The following is a 21,356-nucleotide window of genomic DNA, read 5'->3' on the forward strand; positions in this document are numbered from 1 at the left end:
GAGAAATTCAGTTCACTTTAACAAACTTTTATTTGTGTGCCCAGTGCTCAGGATGCACCAGCAAAAATGAAAAAAGTCCTTGAGATCTCACCTGAATGAGAGATAAGAGTTGACTTGCCACTCTCACCTAATATTTTACTAAGTCTTTAAGGTAGGGAGTGGAATTGACAGCGAAGAGGCCTGGATTCTAATAATAATGATTCTAATGACTTAACAGCACTGTTTCTCCATCTGTAGAATGATGAATCTTAGTGAGGTCATGTGTGAAAGCACTTAAAGTTCTTTGGAGGAGAAGCAGAATCATAAGTCCAAATTATGCTTATTACTTCCTGTAGTTTGTCTGTAATGTTACTGACACAATGTGCCTTAAAAACTAAGCCCATGATTTTAGTGTTTGTCACACATTTAAAAGTGAGTCTTTGGGCCTTCAAAGGAAACTGAATACGTTTTGTTTCTGATTGCTCTTAACAGCCAACTCAGAATAGGTTCTAACTTAAAGAACTTAGATAATGTTGTTTATAAAAAGTAGAAAACAACAGAAAGAACTTAGAGTATTTTGTTTTTGAAAAACAAAGAATGGTAGTGTAGGCATCTTTTGCCAACAGTTTATCTTCACCACACAGGTCTTTGTAATGTCAGAGTCTATGCCGAGTTGTCTTTGTGCAACCTATCTAACAATATGAGGATAAATGATGAAAAGACATTTTAGCACTATATGCTTTAATAAGGAAGATGCAAACTCACCTGCATGATTATCGTTATAGTCCTTTGGTTTAGCTCTGATGTTTCTTTAGGGTACATGTTGGAATAATCCATCAGAGTATATTTGACAAGAATGGTTTGGGGGAGAACCTGATATGGGATCCAGAGATCAGGAGTTACATGCTAATCATATTCTGGCCTTCCTGTAAAAAACCTTTAGAAAGCAAAAGAAAAAATATGAAAATATTTGTATTTCTTCTTTTACATTGCATATTTTGACTTCACAAAATTTATCTTTCTCTATAATTTTGAATTTTTTGTTATTCTGAACTTGACAAATACCAATAAACATTTTCACATACAAAGAAGAGAAAAGGATGATTTTATACATACAGCTTTATATTTTTTTTAAAAAGTATATAATAAAGTCCTTGTATTAGTTTCAAAGCTGACCTTCTTGTCTGTGTCTCCCCAAACTTCTTTCCATTCTTTTCTGTACATGTCTTTAAAATGCTTTCATGATATTTATTTTATTATTTTTGGGGGACATTCCTGTTACTAGCCCTGTATATTCCAGAATTCCTTGGCTTCCCCCCCGCTTTTAACTTGTAACAAAAGAAGCATAGTTAAACAAAACAAAGCCACAAATTGACCTTGGCCAAAAATGTATGTTTCATTTTTTCCTCCAGTTCCTCACTTGTCAGAAGGTAGGTAGTCTATTCCATTATCAGTCCTTTGTAGTCTTGGTTGGTGATTTCATTGATCAGAATTGCTTGCCTTTGCCATCTTATAAGAAGGGACGAAAGGAGGCAGCAGACGAGCAAGCTGGACTAAGTGCTTTTCAAATATTAACTCATTTGATCCTCAAAAACAAAAAACTCTGGGAAAGTAGGTATTATTATTATTCCCAGTTTACAGTTGAAGAAGCTGAGGCAGACAGACTGCCCAAGGTCAAGTAGCTTGTAAATATCTGAGTCCAGATTTGAAATCAGGTCTTCCTGATTCCAGGCTTAATGCTCTGTCCACTGTACCCCCTCTGCCTTGTGGTCATTGCATACGTTATTCTCCTAGTTCTGCTCATTTTACTATACATTAGTTATATAAGTCTTCTCAAGTTTCTTTGGATCCATCCCTTTTGTTATTTCTTATGGCACTGTCTTATTCTATTACATTCATATATCATGTTGTTAAACCATTACCCAATTAATGGGGCACATCTTTGTTTTTCAGTTTTGTTTTGGTTTTTTTTTTGGCTTTAAAGTGTTGTTATAAATATTTTTGCACTTACGGTTCCTTTTCCTCTTTGATCTCTTTAGGGTTTTTCCCTGGTAGTGGTGTTGCTGGGCTAAAGGATATGCATAGTTGAATGAATTTTTGTTTTTAGTTCCAAATTGCTTTTCAGAATGGCTGGACCAATTCACAACTCCACCAGCAGTACATTAGTATGCCTATCCTCCCTATCCTTTCTAAGAATTGTCATTTTCTTTTCTTTTTTAATCATCTTTGCCAGTCTCATGAGTATGAGGTAGACCTTTAGAGTTGTTTTAATTTGCATTATTCTTATTATTAGTGATTTTGATCATTTTTTTTCTATGTGGTTGTTGATACCCGGTTTCCTTTTCTGGAAACTGCCTGTTCATATACTTGGATCATTTATTTATTGGGGAATGGCTCTTTTTCTTATATATTTGATTTAATTTCCTAAATATCTTGATTATCTGACCCTTATCAGATTTGTGCAAAGATTTTTTTCTTAGTTAACTTTTCCTTCTAATTTTAACTGCATTGATCTTGTTTGTGCAAAAGTGTTCAAATTTTATATAAACAAAATTTTTTGTTTTATCTCCTATGATTTTCTCTGTGCCTTGGTTGGTCATGAAGTCTTCCTCTTTCTGTAGTTGGTTCTCTGATTTGTAATGAGATTTTGTAATGCTTCTCTGATTTGTAATGAGATCTTTAATATCTAGGTCTTATAGCCATTTGGAGATTATTGGGGGTATATGATATTAGATATTGGTCTAACATAATTCTTGCCATACTGCTTTCCAGTTTTCTCAGCAATTTTTGTTAAATAGTGACAAAATCCCAGTAGTTGGTTTCTTTGAATTTATCAGACTCTATTTGTATTTTGATCTTGTGTATCTGACTAGTTCCACTGATTAGCTTTTCTGTTTATAGATCAGAGCCAAGCAATTTTGATGATTACTTCTTTGTAGTATAGTTTTCTATCTAGACCCACTAGGTGCCCCTCCCCCTCATTATTTCTCTTGAGATTCTTGACCTTTTGTTCCACCAGATGAATTTTTCTGGCTCAGTAAAGTAACCCTTTGGTAATTTGATTGGTGTGGCCCTGAGTAAGTAAATTAATTTGCGTAGTTTTGTCATTATAGTGGTATGGCCAAACCTTGAGCAATTTATCCCTTTAATTTTTTACATCTGTCTTTGTTTCCTTAAAGAGCGTTTTATAATTCTGTTCATATTGATGACTGGGCTCCCATACGTTTTATGCTTTCTGAAGCTATTTTTGAATGGAATTTCTGTTTCTTCCTTATAGGTTTTGTTAATAATCTGCAGAAAGGCTAATGATTCATGGTTTTGTGTGTGTGTGTGTATGTGTGTGTGTGTGTGTTTATATTCTTCTACTTTCCTGGCAGGTTTTTCACTTGTTTACCTGTATTCCTTTTGGCCTTGGTGGAGGAGACCCATAGGGTTCTCTCCTTTTCTCTTTCTGCAATCCTGGAATTGATGAAAGTGCATATTATACTATTTCTTTGTATTTCTTGTTCAGTGTTTTTTTCTGGTGCTATTTTTAGATCTTTGCAGGAATACATGTGGATGGGAGAGCTAGACTCTTGTGACCTTTTACAATACTGTCTTCACTGGAACTTTAAATATTTATCTTGAATGGACATTCTGGTGTTTCATTTTCCTTCGCTGAAATATTTGCTTAGAAAAGGACAGTGAGCAGAGTTCATGTTTTATAGATTTCAAAGCATTCAAAGTTTAGAGATCTTCTAGTCTACCTTCCTCATTTTATTCATGCAGTTACTAAAGTCCAGAGATTAATTGACTTACCTAGTCATTGATCATAATAGCTGGGACTTGAATCCAGGTTCCCTGATGACTTTGATTTTCTGTGTGGCCTTGGGGTTGGCACTTATATTTTACTCTTAATTGTATTTTTAATTCAGAAAAGTGGTATACACTCATGTTATCTGGTGTAGAAGAATAAATCTTCCCAAGTTCTATTCTTAGGTTCTGTAATGACATCTGAAAGAATGCTACTTACTGCTGTGTCTGAGGCACGTGGGGGAATAATAAACTTGTTATGCCTGACACCGGGGAAATACCCTTAGACTTTGAGATACAAATGCTGGATGGAAGGAAACAAGCTCATATCTGAGTCTTTTACTCCTTGAAGGCCACACTTACTGTGAATGTACAATCTGTCAACTTGGAGAGCCAGAGAGAATGCAAGCATATGATAACAGAGAGAAAGTAACCAAAGAATAACTTAAACATGTTTTCCCATTAGTTAGCTAGAAACTTTAAAAACCACTGACACTTAATTTTGGCTACTTTTCTTAACATTCTGTAGGCTGTTCTTATAGAACAAAACTATGATTTTATGCTGGAGATACTTATATTTATGAACTAGGGAATTTACTTCTCTTAGGTAACTTGGATTCCTTCCATTCACTGGCCTATTGGTGTGAATTTGTGTGTATCTCTGTGGGTCAGCTTATTGTTTTTGGCCTAATGGAAATGTGTCCTTTTTTTGTGTTTCTGAGAGAGTAGGGACTGGGACACAAAATAAGAGATACTCTCCTCAGGCCAATTTTGAATGAACTTTTTCAGAGGGAAGTGATGAGGAAACTGGCTTGAGCTGATTAGACTCCTAGGGTGGGAATTTCCAAAGAGAACTGATTACTTAGTCTTTTTTGAGGGTGTCATTCTCAGGCTCCCTCTATCTCTGTTCTTGAGAATGAAACCCATAGAAAAAGATCATGTCGTCTAAGGTAGTTTGTGAGTATGAGGTGATAAAAATAGGAACTAGATCTGTGATTTCATGGCCACAAGGAATTCCAGAAACTCCCTTTACCCATGCAGATTGGCACTGACTTGCTGTAGTTCGTAGTTTTAGAGAGTTGCCTGAGTCATGGAGGGGTAAAATGATTTGTCAGGGTTACAGAGAGTCGTTATGTGTCAGAGAATGTCTGTTATAGCTGTAGAGACTTCAGGTTTTTCCACAATTTTTAAAAACTTAAAATGATGGGGTTCTAGTAATAGCTGTGGATCTTTGTTGGTAGAGGAAATGGAATATGTTAGAAGAAAGTATTCAGGGTTCTGGAGTTGAAAAGCTCATATTTAAATCACATGTTGAAGGATAACCCTATGAGATCATTCTGTCTTATACTCAGGGAAGACACCTAGCCATCAAAGACACAATTGAACCCGTTTCATTGTAATCTCTTCACCATTATTTATTTAACAATGTTGCTGTTAGAAAATTTTTATATAGTACCTGAGGGCTCCCTCATGCTTTATATAAAAATAGCTTCCTTCCAGCATCAGAGACTTAGAGCTAGCTGGCTCCTCTCGTTTTACTGATAAAGGAACTGAGGCCCAAAGAGGTTAAGGGACTTGCTGGAGGTCACACAGGATTTTAATGGTAGAGCTTGGACTTAAATCCAGGCTGCTATTGTTCCCCACATCGGATGCCCTTTCTACTCTACCATACTGTTGTTGCTCTTAGCTCACATAACCTGTAAGTGTTCACCATTCACTGTGTGAATGACATTGATATGTTTTAAAACTGATAACAAACCATTTCTTTACCTTTTTTTTTTTAGAAGTTTCTATATAGGTATGTTTTTTAACCCCTTAATTGTCTTTTCTGACCCTTGTTTAAATTCTTCACATCCTTGTTTAACTAGTTAGGACAGATTTGTATGTCCTGCTTGCTCTCTGGTTTTAAGTTGCTTCCATACTTTTGTGTGTGTGTGTTAGATGAGAAAAGTTGATGACAGTAGTTTTGGTGGAAGAAGTTATGTCCTGTGCATCCATTTAGGGGACTTGGTTTTAATTCTGGACTCTGGCTCCTGCTGGCCATTGAGTCTTTAGGGTGAGTGCTTGATATGTTTCTGTAGTCATTAAACACTACCTTACTCTTATACACAAGACAGCTTCAGCCTCCAGCCTAGTTTGTGTTAATATGCATACCACTATAGCAGTAATCACAGTGGGAATGCACTTGGTTTCTAACATACAGACAGCAATAAAGGTGAATATGGGCATCTTGGTGGTAAATGTTTGAACTTTTTGCATGGCAGTTTGGGATGGGTGGAATTGATGTTTTCTGTTGTTGGATGAAACAAGCAAAAGGTTAAAGGGAAATGCATCAGCATAGGGAACATTTATTAAGTTTACTATGTGCAAGGCACCATTCACCAAATTAATTTCATACTGGCTTTTTTCACTTCTCCCCTGGCTTATAGAGGTTCAGCATTTTCTATTCCTGAGCTACAAGGACCATGGCCCCCTTTTACCTGCTGGGGTAGGTATTTCTGGCTGACTTGTGGCTCTTCTAAACAGTTAAAAGAGGAAGGGGATAGAAAGAAAGATCATAGGTCAAGGCAGTGAAAGATGTCTTTAACCTTTTTACCCAACGGAAATTTTGACCACCACTGTATTAGAAAATGCTATTTAATTAAAAGATGAGTAATTTTGCTCCCTGTGGGATTTTTCATGTTATGTACAATTTATTTTTAATATATGATAATACTGGAAATCATAGGTCTGGATGAAAAATGGTGATGGGTAAAATTTTTAAAAATAATTTGTGTCTCTTCTGGGACAGGCCATTACAAAATTAATTATGCTCAGTCCATTGATATGGAATCTCAGAGAGCAAGACATTTCATCAGGAATAAATACGTCTGAGCTTATAACATAATACTGTAGTTGTCATTTGGGAACTACTTTCTGAGCTTATGACCTCCCTGCAGTGCAAGAAGACTCAGCACTAGAGCAGCAATGAACTCTGTTGTAATCAGCATCTCTATTGGAGCAATTTGTGTGCATTTTATGATTCTAAAATATTCTGAAGAAAAAAATTAATATTTAGAAAGTTAGTCATGTATATAAAAGGATATAAATGGGAAACATCAAAGTAAAATGCAAGGTTTCTGGATAGATGCTAAAGAGACAGGTCAGAAACTGCAGCAAGAGGGTTATTGGTCCTGGCTCTGCTCCCTGTAGGCTGTGACATTGGACAGGTCATTCAGTCTCTCTATTCACAAGTTTCCTTGTGTATAAAATGAGTTTATGTGACCTCCAAGGTCTCTTCAAATTCTAAACCTGGAGTCCTTTTATTTCGTTGTACCATCTCTTCTTTTGTTCCTCTGGAGAAACAGAAAGTGATAAGCTTTCAAGGAACATTTCAGGTACTATTTCCTATGAGAACCTTTTTCTCATCCACCAGTCATCTGTCCTTACTCAAATCATATGGTACTTGCTTTCATGCATAAATGTGATATGCTCTAAGTAGGACAAAAGCTCCTTGTGAGCAAGGACTGGTTTTTGAGTTGTCTTTGTATCGTCAATGTCTAGCACAGTGCCATGCACAGAGGAGATACTTCATAAATACTTGCTGAATTGAGTAGCTGAGTTTTCTAGAGGTCTTGCCTGCTCCTTAGGCTACTGTACTTTGTGAGCTGGGAGCATATATTATAAGAAACTGTATCTTGTAGTAGAAAAAAAGTGATTTTATGAGTCTGAAGAGTTGATTTTCTTACAGTACTTGTGCAACCATGAACAAGTCACCTAATCTCTACAGGGCTCAGTTTCCTCATTGTAAAGTTGGGACCATTTTTTGTATCATCTGCCTCATAGGGTTCTTTTGAGGAAAGTACTTTGTAAATCCTAACTGGTTGTATAAATTTGCTTTATTGTCTTCCTTGTAACTCCCCTAGTGTTTTAATAAGATACTTTCCACAAAAGAGACACAAATTCACACATTCTTTTGATGATATTTAATTCGGGGAAGGATGAAATGGTAACAATTAGGGGGAGTAGGAAAGGCATGCCATGGGGAAGCCAGGGATTTTGTAAGGTGAAGGTTAGAAGGGAGTACATTTATAAGAAGGGTTAGAAGAACAGTCTGTTTAAAGGCACAGAAGCTGTCTCTTTTACCCATATCATCAGTTTATCTTACTTACGGCTCAGATGATTTTCAAAATCCTGTATTATAATTCTGTAAGGTCACAAATTCTTTAAACTTGAAGCAAGATAATACCTACTCTATAATAAAAACAGCATCATTCTTTTGGCTGGGACCACTGGATACTTAGGGACTGACGGAAAGAGGAAGGCTGAGGCTTGTAAGAGAGAAAGACAAGAAGACATGGGAAGGGGGTGGATGAAGGGAGATGAGGCGAGAACAAAGAAAGGGGGGCAGAATTGGGACAAAAAAAGGAAATACTAAGACAGTAGACATCCAGGATTGTAAATGGCTGTTTAATGACTTACATAGCCATGCACATCTTCAACTTAGTGAGAACCTTGCCTACCATTTCTTCCTACTTAGTGAGTTATACATCAGAACAGAAGACATACTCTCAAAGGGATAAGGAAATCGAGTAGAGTGAGGGAAAGCTGTTTTTGCTTTGACTAGTATATGATAGTTCAGACTACTAGTACTAAGGCTTTTTTGGTTAATTCTTGATGTGTGGAAAACTGCATTATAAATAAACTTAGAAGGAGGGAAATTAAATTATGATTGCCAAGAATGAAATTGAAAAAAAAAGAGGGACAGCAGAAATCTAAATTTTTCCAATGCAATTTAAACCTAATTATGAAACTCAAGATTACAACATTTGTTTAACAAGGCATAGCAAAGTCTTAAAAATATACAATAATAAATATTTATTATTACACATGATTTTTTTTAGGACCGTAATGTTCAGTCTCATCCTTCTGTTGCTGTTGGCCAGTAATGATAGAAACCTTTTTCAAGAGTGTATTATGTTAATGTTTATTGTGGTTTATATGTGGTATGTTTTAAGCAACTTGGTCAACAAGAATCTATTGAATAGATAAAATATTATAGGGCTATCCGCCTTCTGTGATTTAGAAATACTTTCAAATAGAATTAAAAGTTCTTTGCTGAGGTCTAATCCAAACATTCACAGCCAAACAAGCTAGAGAGACTATTGCTCTTTCTAATGATCAGCTCCATCATCTCAGAAGATTTAGGGATAAAAGAGTCAGGACACAGAGTGATGTGAGACATGCAGGTAAACATCCTAATGTTACCCAAGATTTGACATGACTTAAGCACCAGTTTATAACATTGGTATGAACTTCTAATAGTCATATTTTACTCTATCTTTAATACATATTCATGTGTGCCTTTGAAATACCAGTCCTAGCAATTATTGGGATTATTGGTCTATTCTTCTGTTTTGACCTATTAGTAAAGATTTTTAATTAAAAAAGAAAATGAGAATATGGTTGGGATGTTGATTGTTAAATTAATCCAACTTTTAAAAAGGAATAAACTATGAAAGTTTTTTTACACAAGCTTCTCATATCGTCAAATAAATGTGCAGATGCTTGTTTAATAATGAAACACCACCTTTTACAGGGCTAGTTTTGAACAGAGAATACTTTGCAGCTGTGTGTGTTTTTTTAAAGGTTATACCATGTGATGAGGTAAGTGGTTAGAGATGAGATGATTAGAAATTATAATTGACTCAGGCTACCCAGATGTATTAGCACTCTACGATGTCTCTTGATTTTATGTAGAGATTATTTACCATGTTAAGAAAAGATCCATTTACTGCTGTGCTTTTTGGTGTTTTGTTTTTTTTTAACATTGGTGGCTACTTTAGTTTTTCAAAAACCTTTTCTGTAACTATATAATCATGTGCTTCATTTTTAATGTGATCTGTAGTTTATAGTATTCCTAATATTTAAGCAATCCTTTATTCTTGGTATAAAGCCAACCTGACCACAGTGTATATAATCTTTTAAATATGATACTGTAGCTTCTTTGCTAACATTGTATTTAATATTTATATATGATATTCAGTAGGGCCATTGGTCTGTAGTTCACTTTATCTGTCTCTTCATCATAAAATGAAAATTAATGAGAGAAAAGGGTCATTTGGTATGTAAGACTTATTTCATAATCACATAAAAACACTTAAACAAATTTGAAAATAAAGTTAAATGAAAAATAACTAACAAGCTTTGACTTCAGATAACTTCAATACATGAGGAGTCCATAATTTTGTCAGTGTGGGTATTCTCACCATAACTTAGTAGATGGTCTTTGAGAATTGCTGTAGTCTGGAAATTAACCATTGTGCAGTGAATCTGGTAACAGGTTTCTGTGAATGTAAGTAGGTTGGTGTTTGGAGAAATATGTTTAGTCATTGGACCTTTACTCAGATTACCTCAACATTTTTTTTTTTTAATTTGGTTAGGCAGTGGGGTTAAGTGACTTGCCCAGGGTCACTCAGCTAGTAAGTGTTATGTGTCTGAGGCTGGATTTGAACTCAGGTCCTCCTGAATCCAGGGCCGATGTTCTATCCTATGAAGATCACCTCAACATTTTTGCAAAGGACCCTAACTTACACCAAGATTAAAATGAACCTTCAAACAAGTTGATAATACAAGTAATTTTTGATGGGGTTAGCAGCATGTAAAAGCACCAGTAAACAGTGAATAACTTTCTAGGGTCATGAAGGAATAAACAAGATAGGTTTCAAATTTAATTAAATCTTTTTCTCCCTTTCCTTAGGTGACTGTCCTCCGGAGACAACAGCGCATGATCAAAAATCGAGAGTCAGCCTGTCAGTCTCGCAAGAAGAAGAAAGAATATATGCTAGGTTTGGAGGCAAGGTTAAAAGCAGCCCTTTCAGAAAATGAGAGACTTAAAAAAGAGAATGGATCCCTGAAGCGGCAGCTGGATGAAGTAGTGTCAGAGGTAGGTGTTACTCAATTCTGCAAACGTTTACCAAGTACCTCCAGTGTACGGATCACTGTGTTGGGTGAGCATTGGAAATAGAAATACAAAATAGAAAGATTTCTCACTTATGCTTATGTTTGACATAAGTGTTAGGTTAAGGAGCTCTTAAGTGCCATTACTAGGTATAAAACTGTTAAAGAATTTAACTTCATAGTCATATTATAATGGATAAAGTAGAACTGGGGAAATAGGTTCTGAGTGCCTTTTCCACAGTCAGGATAAAGCATTGGAAAGAAACCACTTTCTTTTTCTTTTTTTTTTTTTAACCAAAGATAAGATTTTTTAGAACATCTATCATATTGGGCAGACTCTTAAAGAGTCTGAACATTAGTGAGCTACTGGCTAGATTTTAAGAATCTGAGCACCTTAATGGAGACAAGATGGACCTTATATACAGAAAGACTGTGGGAGGGATCTAGGAGTGGCCAAGTAGTCTATAAGGTAATAGAACTACAGGGACCCGGATCACATGGCCAAGGGAGAATGGACCCTAGTTAGGATTAAGGGTGGAAAGTGGCCTGGAGCCATTGGGAGGTAAGACAATGGAGGGCTAGGCTAGGTTAAGGGTAACAGAGTTGGGAGATTGAGTGTAGCCACAATGAAAGGCCAGTTGATGGGATTATGGCCTCAGGGGGAACTCCTGAGATTTGGCCAAGTGGGAAATTCCAGGGTTTTTCCTTTCTGGGGTCTAGATCTCATCCTCATCATTCCCCCCTCAAACAAATGAGACCCAAAATCTTTTGGGGTAAGGAGCAAAGGTCTCGGTTTCTGAAACTACTTCCTGCTGTCAAGGGTCGTAGAGCTGTCCCTGCATCGAGGGGGTCCCAAAGAGGAGGTTAACTGAAACTGAGCACAGGCTGCATCCAGGGAATGATGAGGGGACATTGGCTGGTACCCACTGTTTGCTCTCAATTGTAGGTGAATGACCTATAGTCTGGAAGACACAAATCTGACAGAAAAGATTGCAGGGCCCAGATATGACAAGATAAAACATCCTTAGCTCTATTTGGATTCAGATAATTCATTTTTCCAACCATGCAGTATCAGATCCACCTCATAGCCAGACTCAGGAATAGCCAGGTGGGTAATATTCCTTTTCAAAGGAACATAATGGGGAAACTGAACCAGGAGGATCCCATCTTAGACTGAGGCTAAAATTGTCCTCTCAGCTTTTCCCAATGCTGACTTCCCACCAGTATCACCTTCTCTGAGTAGCTTGTGGCATTTCTCTCAGATGGTGGATTATTGATTATGGATGTATTATTATGATCCATCAGACAACTCAAAATAAACTCCTATGAGCTTTTACCTCACACAGCAAGTTTCACTAATCACAGCTTAGGAAAAACTTTTCCAGGATTTACATCTCAAACTTAAATTTGTCCTGGTGTAAAAAGTCAATCATTAGAGATTTCTATACACTTGCAAATTCTCAGCAAGCCATAACCCGAACAAGCTTTTTGGCTAGTTTACACATTAAAACAATAACCAACAATAGCCAAATTATTTTAGTGGTAACCAAATTATGAAATGTTGCTTGACATAACTGATACAAAAAGTTCACCAATTTGAAACTTGAAACAAATCCATTACCAATCAGGTGACTTCAGTTTTGTTAAATGCATTTCCAAATTGCACAGCGAATAAACATGTCATCATTAACAATTAAAACTACAACTTTAAAAGAGTGTGCTTACCCAAGTTCAGAGGTCAGCTTCTTTACCTTGAGCAGAATGTGCTGAACCTGGGTGATGCTTCCAGGCAAAGATTGCCCTAGGGCCCAAGGCCATTGCCAGTGGGGCCCATGCTGAAGCTGCTGCCCCTTCCCTACCCCCTTCCTTTCCCAAGTGGGGGAGGGCAAACTCAGAGGTGAGGGAGAAAGAGTGAAATTCTCTTCTATGAGAGGGGTTAATAGATACCTTCTTGACTCCAGGGAAGGGAGTGACCAGGGTTGTAAGGAGGTATTTCAAAACTCCTTAATGATCAATCACAAAACCTCTAGAATCTGCCAAGATATTTTTAGCTGTTCTAACTTTTCCCTGTAACCTCCATGTAGGAGGATTCGGGGTGTAGAGGGAAGGGAGTAAGTAAGCCTCAGGGTACCAAAAAGCAACTACAGTTTTTCCCAATTCGCTAGCACAGAGAGAATTGACAGAATTGCGTATATGTTTCCAGATAAGGCATTATTCGTTGTCCTCTGTGCTGTGGAAGGTGTATCCAGGTCCGTGGCCTCGAACCGACCCAGTGGACAGAGAGCCTGAGAGCATCAGGCCGAGTCTGAGACAGCCTTATAACTGTCTGCCTGAAAAGCACCTCCAAGCCTTGGTGCTTGGAGAGTGACCCCAACTGCAGAGCAAGAAAGGGGGGGGGGGGAGGTTATATACCTTCCAGTCTTGGCTAGAGAGGAACTTGGGGTTAGGCAGTTTCCCTGTATGGGCCACCAAAATGTTATGGTCTAGGGGTTTAGGGGTGCTGGGACCCCAAAATCCCAACATGCAGGTACTGCCCAAAAGAATTCAACCCAAGCCTTCTTTCAGCCAAAGACAAGGTTTATTAGAACATCTGTCATATTGGGCAGACTCTTAAGGAGTCTGAATATTAGTGAGCTATTGGCTAGATTGTAAGAATCTGAGCCAAGAAACCACTTTCAAATTCATATTTACAACACATCTCACCACTCACTCATTGCCTTCTTTTTTGTTTTGTTGAGGACAATCATTTTGAAGCTTTTAGGTGACTGAGATATTCAAGTCATGTCTCCTCTCTTTGTTCCCAGGAAATTGTGGTTCTGTTAGTAAATACTGGCTAGAGACAACCAGATAGTGTCTACGTAAGGTTTCTTTTGCTGTTTTTCCAAGCACTCTGTATTTCTGAGCACTTGGGGAAACTTCCTGGAATTTTTGTGAAGGGTGGAGGATAAGGGGAAACATCAGAAACATCTCAAAATTCCTTGACGATAAGTAGGAAAAAAAATAGTACAACTTACTCACTTTGGAAAAGGGGCATTTATTTCGGAGTGACTCATACTGTTCTGTTTACCTGCTTCTCTGCTGATTGTCTGTCTGCCACATAGCAGTAATTTAAGGATTATATTCTGTAGAAAGGGACTTTTACGTCACCTTTTGATTAATTTTTTAAAAGTAAATTTTAGTTTACATAGTCTAATAAAGGAGATAACTTCTTATATGACTAACTTTTATCCAATTCTAATTGTCCACTTTTATAATTATATAGAACTTTTATTTTTCCTCCTTCCTGTTACCTGGATTTTATTCATTCTATAGCTTATCAACAGACATGCAAGGAAGAGGAAATGAAATTGAAATCTGCTAATTTTGACCTTAACCACTTGAGTTCAGTCCATATTTAACCTTAGCAATGTTGGGTGATTGAAACTAATGACTAAAATGATATGTTTAGATTATATGTATTTTGGCTGTCCGTTGCTATTGTTGTCCTTCACTCCCAGAGGGAATCAAGAATTTGATGAAGTCTCAGTATTATTTAAAATAGTTTTGCAGATAGCCACTCATCCACTTGATGAGAGGAAATAACATTTTTGTGCTTGAATACTAATATGTTTTCTTCCTGTGTCCGTTGTAGTGAGCTAGTAAAATGGTTATTGTATGCTGATAAGTTCTTAATGTCTTTTTGTACAACTGATGCAAGGTTGATTGTGTGTAATGTGAACCTTCTCTGTAGAATCAGAAGCTCAAAGTTCCCAGTCCAAAACGGAGAGCTGTGTGTGTGATGGTGGTGCTGACATTCATAATGCTGAACTTTGGCCCCATAAGGTAAACATTTAAATATTTGACTTGACTATTAAAAATGTACACTGAAAAAAATTTATCATTAGGGGCAGCTAGGTGGTTCAGTGGATAGAGCACCGGTCCTGGATTCAGGAAGCCTGAGTTCAACTCTGGCCTCAGACACATAACACTTACTAGCTGTGTGACCCTGGGCAAGTCACTTAACCCCCATTGCCCAACAAAAAAAAAAAAAAGAAAAAAAAATTTATCATTGTCATTCTTTAAGATAATGTTTATTGATCTATAATGGTATGTCTGAGAACTGTTGGTCAGCAGTTCCCCATTCAAATTAGATGAGGTTTAAAAAAAGAAAAAAATGATGGCTAAAAGAGGTCCTTCATTTTTTTCTAACCATATTAAAAAAAAAAAAAAGAATTCACTTAATGTGGGAGTCCTTGAGTTAACAGTGTGACTATTTTCTGTTCGCATTATCTAATGGGTGGGGAACCTGTGACCTCGAGGCCAGATGTGGCCTTCTGTGTCCTTGGGTACAGCCTTTTGACTGAGTCCAAGTTTTACAGAACAAATCCTTTTATTATGGGGATTTGTTCTGTGAAGTTTGGATTCAGTCAAAGGACTTCATTTGAGGACTTAGAGGGCCACATGTGGCCTCGAGGCTGCAGGTTCCCCATCTCTGATCTAACGTTATCAGTAGAGGGATTCGGCATCACTGCTTTTCAGTCAGCTGAATGGGGGCAGACGTAGGTTGGATCTGGGTTGGAGAAACAAGGGATGGTGTTCTAGGTAAGTTTTTGCAGATTATGAATGAATTATATTTACTTGAGTTTACATTTCTAGAGGTAATATAGTCTCATCTTCAACTCATAGAGGATTCCCTTCTAAAGAATCCTTGAAAGGTGGCCATTCACTTTTACTTCCATACTTGCAGGGAATGGGAACTCACTGCTTCCTGAGTCAGCCTTATTTCTACTTCTGGACAACTCTGTGTGATAGATAGTTCTTCCTTGTATTGATCTTAAAACTGTTCCTTTGTAACTTTTGCCTACTTGCTCTAATGATGGCATAATACATTACAGAATTTTACAATGGAAAGGAACCTTGGTAGCCATTTGGTTTAAACCATACTCATAAAGAAATTCCCATTACAGCATCTTTAATAACAAGTGCTTCTCTAGCCTTTGCTTAAGTACCTCCAGTGAGAGAAAACCTACTAATTATTTTGGTAATCCATTCTACTTGGACAACTCTGATTGTTAGAAAGGTTTATAGCAAATCTAAATTTTCCCCTTTGTAACTTCCACTGGCAGCTAGGTGGCACAGTGGATAAAGTTCCAGGCCTGGAGTCAGGAAGACCTGAATTAAAATTTGGCCTCAGACACTTACTAGCTGTGTAACCCTGGGCAAGTCACTTAACTTGCCTCAGTTTCCTCATCTCTCAAATGAGCTGGAGAAGGAAGTGGCAAACTGCTTCAGTGTCTTTGCCAAGAAAACCCCAGATGGATTCATTAAGAGTTGGATATGACTGAACAACAACTTTCACCCATTGCTACTATTTCTACATTTGAAGTCAAACGGATCAAATCTAACCCTTCTTCCATGTGACAGCCTTTCACATACTTGAAAACAACTCATATCTCTCCCCCAAGCCTTCTTTCCCCAAGGATAAACATCTCTAGTTTTTGTTTTGTTTTGTTTGTTTTCTTTCATCTGCCGTTTTTTTTTCAGCTAATCCTAATATATCTCCTCCTAAAGGTTGTCCTCTTTTGGGTGCTTTCTAGTTTAACCATGTCATTCCTAAACTTTCGTACCCAGAACTGAAAACAGTATCCAGCTGTGGTCTGACCAGAACAGAGTATAAAGAATTATTACCTTGTCTTCTGTAGTCTATGCCTCTCTTATTGCAACCCAAGATTGCATTAGCGTTTTTGGCAATTACTTCACAAATCATTGAGCTTGCAGTCCACTAAAACACTCAGATTTTTTTCAAACCAAATGCTATCTAACTATTCCTCTTTCTCTACCACCCCTTTTCCCATCTTGTACTTCTAAAATGGATTTTTTGAACCCAAGGGAAAGACTTCACATTTATCACTATTAATTTCATCTTACTAGATTTGACTCAAGATCTTTTTGGATCTTCACTCTCATTCACTGTATTAGCTAGCTCTCCCAGCTTTGTGTCATGTGTGCATTTGATGAGCATCCCATCTATGCCAAGTCATTGATTCTTTAAAAAGTGTTATTAAATTTATTGAAATTTATTTTCTTTCCCTCCTACTCCTCCCTCATCTATGCAGAAAAAAAAGAAAATTCCTCATAACAAATATGTATGCTCAAGCAAAATAAATTCCTTCATTGGCTGTATTCGAAAAATATATGTCTCATTCTGCACCCCAAATCCTTCACCTCTTTGTCAGGAGGTAGATAGCACGTATCATCATCAGTCTTTTGGAATCATGGATGGTCATTGCATTGATCATATTTCCTACATCTTTTAAAGTTGTTTGTCTTTACGTTTTTGTTTTTATTGTACAAATTGTTCTTCTGGATCTACTTATTTAACTATTTATCAATTTATAAAAGTTTTCAAAATTGTTTTTATTATATTGATTATATGTATAAATTGTTCTGGTTCTGTGTACTTTGTTCAGCATCATTTCACACAAGTATTTGCATGTCTCTGAAATCATCTATTTCACACAAATAAAGACAGATCTAAAAAATTGAGAGAAGTATTCATTACTCATGAGTATGCTGAGCCAATATAATAAAAATGATAATTCTACCTAAATTAATTTACTTATTCAGTGCCATGCCAAAGTACCAAAAATCATTTTATAGAGCTAGAAAAAAAATCATAACAAAATTCTTCTGGAGGAACAAAAGGTCAAGAATATCAAGAAACTCAATGGAAAAAAAATGCAAAGGAAGGCAGCCTAGCAGTACTGGATTCCAGGCTATATTATAAAGCAGTAATTATGAAAACAATCTGATACTGACTTAACTAAGAAATAGAGTAGTAAATCAGTGGAATAGATTTGGTCCATAATACACAGCAGCAAATGACCACAGAAATCTAGTGTTTGAAAAATACAGACAGATCTGTCCCTTGCTGTGAACCTGTTAGGTCCCACTTAGATGTTGCTGATGGTTCTTTTAACAGGTCTTTTGGGAGACCTTGGGTGCTTTGCTTCCCAGTTGCTTCTGTGGCACTTTTTTCTGCTGTTGCTTGGATCTGGGCTCACTTGGTGCTAGGTTACCTGGAAGCTGCACTGCCTGAGCCTACACTGAGATTCTTGGGTACTGATTTCTGATAGCTGGCCCTTTACTCTATTTTAGGCAGGTTCTAAGCTGCCTGGGCACAGAACTTAGAGGGTACATCACACTGAGCTGTGGGGAGCTGATCAGACCCATTCTTCTGATGTTCCTTGTTTGGGGCTGCTCAGATGCTGAGCTGCCAGTTTTTATTTTTGTTTTGTTTTGTTTCAGTTTTTTTGACGTGCTGCTTGGGTGTTCATCAGGCCCTGTCTGTTGCTGTAATTAAGGACTTTGGCTTCTCTTTGCCTATGCATGTCTATGCTCCAAGCTTCTTCAGGATCCTGGCATTCTTTTTGTGCAACCCTGAGCTAGATGGAGGAGCATGTAGTTGTTTCTCTTGGGTTGTCTTTATTGTTGTTTCTTTTTGGTTCATTTTTATAGTTTTTCTGGGATGATTCTAGGGCATCTGGACTCCTGTGTTCTAAAATGTTGCCATCTTTCCACAAACCCCAAGAGGGTTTTATTTTGAGTTTTAAAAAAGTTTTTACCAGCCTGTTGCCACTGTTTTTTCTTTCCTGCCTGGCCTAATGGCCTTTGCTGATTTACATGGCCATTTTAGAAGACTTTCTTTTTAGATATTACTTACTTGTTGTTGAATGGTGAGATTAAGCAACTAGTCAACAACAATAGTGTTTCACATTTGTTTTGTAATATTACATTTTAAAAAGTGCTTTTATCACAACCGCTCTATAAGATAGGGAGCACAATTGTTATTGTCCATGTTTTATCTCTAAGACTTAGTGAATTTACTCATAGTCTCACACCTAGTAAATTTCAGTGTTAGGCCACAAACCCAAATGTTTTGACTCAGTATCTTTCATTATCTTTCTCAATATCTTTCCCTTATACCAGATGACCAGATAGTCTGAGAGTACACCAAATAGTCATTATAATAAAAGAAGGAAAATTTTGAAATAAAAAGTTCCTTATGCTGTTTACCTGTCAAGTTTTCTTCTTGTCTCTAGCCTTTTCGTAGTGAATATTTGAAAGTCTTCTATTTCATTAAATGACCGTTTTTCACACTTGTAGGATTTTACTCAGTTTTGGTGGGTACGTTATTCTTGCTTGTAATCCTAGATTCTTTTCCTTCTGGGATACCATATTCCAAGTTGTCTGTTCCTTTGTAGTGGTGGCAGCTAAATCTTGTGTGATCCTGACTGTGGCTCTGTAGTACTTGGATTCTTTCTTTCTGGCTGATTACAGTGTTTTCTCTTTGACCTGGGAGTTCTGGATCTTGGCTATGATAATCCTGGGAGTTTTCATTTTGGGATTTTTTTTTTCCAAGATGTGACTGTTGGTTTCTTTCAATTTCTGTTTTTTCTTCTGGTTCTAAGATAACTGGGCAGTCTTTTATAATTTTTTGAAATATGATATCTAAGATTTTTTTTTGTTCATGCCTGTCAGGTAGTCTAGTGATTCTTAATTATATCTCATTGACCTTTTTTCCAGATCAGTTGTTTTTCCTATGAGATATTTCACATTTTCTTCTGTTTTTCTAGTCTTTTAACTTTATTATTTATTGATGTTTCATGGAGTCATTAGCTTTCATTTGACCAATTCTTATTTTCAGGGAGTTATTTTCTTCAGTAAAGCTTTAATACCTTTTTTACCAAGCTTTTAATTTTCTTTTCGTAACTTTCTTGTATAGCTCTCATTTTTTTTAAAACTATTTTTTCCCAAAAATCTACTGCTCTTATTTGGTTTTTAAAGATTTTTTTTTTTTTTTGCTCTTGTAGGAATTCTTATTAGTTTTGTGTCCAGTCTGTATTTTTCTTTGAGGTTTTGCTTATATATTTTCTGGTTTTGTTTTTTGAGCTTCCTTGTCATCTTTTTATGATTGGGTTCTTTTTTTGTTTGCTCATTGTTCTAGCTTCTTTGCTCACTTCTAGGGGGCATGTCTGACCTGAGCTTCTGTCCTTTTATATCTTTCTGTTGCTTTCACAGCTCAGTCTGGGGGCCTGCAAGTTTGCAAGTTCCCAAAGAGATGTGATCTGATTGAGTCTTTTGGCATGTGGTTGAGTTTTAGTAAACTGCTGTGGAATTCAGTCACTGTTAGCCCACTGAGAGAGGTACTACTGGTTCAGAAAGACTGAACTGCCAGCTTCTCTTTGGTCTTGATCTCCTTTGCCCTGGTTAATCCAGTACAGGCTTATGTGCTGAACTAAAGGTAAGAACTGAGTTGCTGCTCTTCTTCTGAGATAAGAACCTTATAACAAAGTTTCTGGAACTTGTTCTATGCTCAGTATTCAGCTAGGACCTCTCTCAGTCCCATTCGTCTCTGCCATGGATCTGTGACCTGGAACTGGGTAATGCGTGATAGACCTGCCAGATGACACTCGTTCCTACATCCATTGCTGGTTCAGGGATTTCCTGAGATCTCTTTTTGGCTCCATGCTTTCTGCTCTGGTGCAGTATCTCAGCCCCCTTTCCATAGCACTAGAATATTCCTCATCCCTGCTGCTACTGCCACTCTTGGCCAGCTTTTACCCCAGCATTTTGTAGGCTTCTTTGTCTTCCTAAGCTTCCCTGGGCTGGAAGAATGACTCTGACTTTTTTTTGGCCTTCCCAATCAGAATTTCATCTGACTTTTTTTCTAGATTGTTGTGGATTAGATATATTGGGTGAGTTAGGCAAAAATGTTTCTTCTTACTCTGCCCTCTTGGCTCCATCTCAATGTGGTATTTATAAAATACTTTGTCCAGAAATGATATAGTATAATCTCTTTAAAAATTAATTTTGAAAATGTTTATTTTTATTGATTGAAGAAATATTTGCATGGTGCTTCTGCATATATAATCCACTTTTTAATTATCTGTGAGAGACAGTGATGGATGATTTCTGGGCTCTTAAGTGCTTTTCCTGCTTTTAATTGCTAAGTTTGTTATTTCATCATCATCATTATATATTTTTTGCATTTCCCTCCATGATTAGGATTGCTCTGGGCACTCTGGGACTTTCCATTAATATGGAACAGACACAATATTATCTCTGGAGGATGTTATAGTTTATTTTTTTAAACCAACCTGTGTTTACATTGGAACAATAGTAACATTTCATGAAATTAGTTGCTTTTATTAAAAGTAATTGCAAATTCTACAGTATAGATGCAGGAAACCATTTCTATTCTCCTTATGAATTCAGGAGGACCATTAGACTATATTTGCCCTTTCTTTCAAAAGTATGTCTTAGCATAATTTCTAAATTGGTTTTCTTCTGATTTGGTTTCCATTATCATTCTTTTTTGATACCAAATTCTTGGTTTGCTCCAACAGACCAGCTAATGAATATATGTGTTTAACAGTGAGTTAAAACATCTACTAGTTAGTTTAGCATTACAGATGTCTAAACCTGCAAAACTTTTTATGAGCCCAAAACCTTTTCCCCATTATGTCTTACACACTTAAATTTGATAGCAGATAGCAATAGTTATATGAAACTGCAAAGTTTTTATGCTCTTTTGTTTTTAGATTTTAGACTTTTCTTTTAAAAGTGTGCGTTATATGCTTGCTATGGCTACAACATTAACCATG

At 36.8% G+C, this 21,356-nt stretch overlaps 1 protein-coding gene across 3 annotated transcripts in view; it reads left to right on the forward strand.

Annotated features, from left to right (window-relative positions):
* The window catches only part of ATF6 (activating transcription factor 6), a 208,241-nt gene that overhangs the window by 46,535 nt on the left and 140,350 nt on the right, over nt 1-21,356 (forward strand). For all 3 annotated transcript variants that reach the window (XM_027868414.1, XM_027868415.1, XM_027868416.1), the window contains 2 exons: nt 10,511-10,696; nt 14,441-14,532. In XM_027868414.1, the coding sequence (XP_027724215.1) occupies nt 10,511-10,696; nt 14,441-14,532 (278 nt within the window). The remainder of the gene's footprint in view (nt 1-10,510; nt 10,697-14,440; nt 14,533-21,356) is intronic.

Source organism: Vombatus ursinus, unplaced genomic scaffold (genome assembly GCF_900497805.2).
Source record: "Vombatus ursinus unplaced genomic scaffold, bare-nosed wombat genome assembly UNPS02014789.1, whole genome shotgun sequence".
NCBI classification, from domain to species: Eukaryota; Metazoa; Chordata; class Mammalia; order Diprotodontia; family Vombatidae; genus Vombatus; species Vombatus ursinus.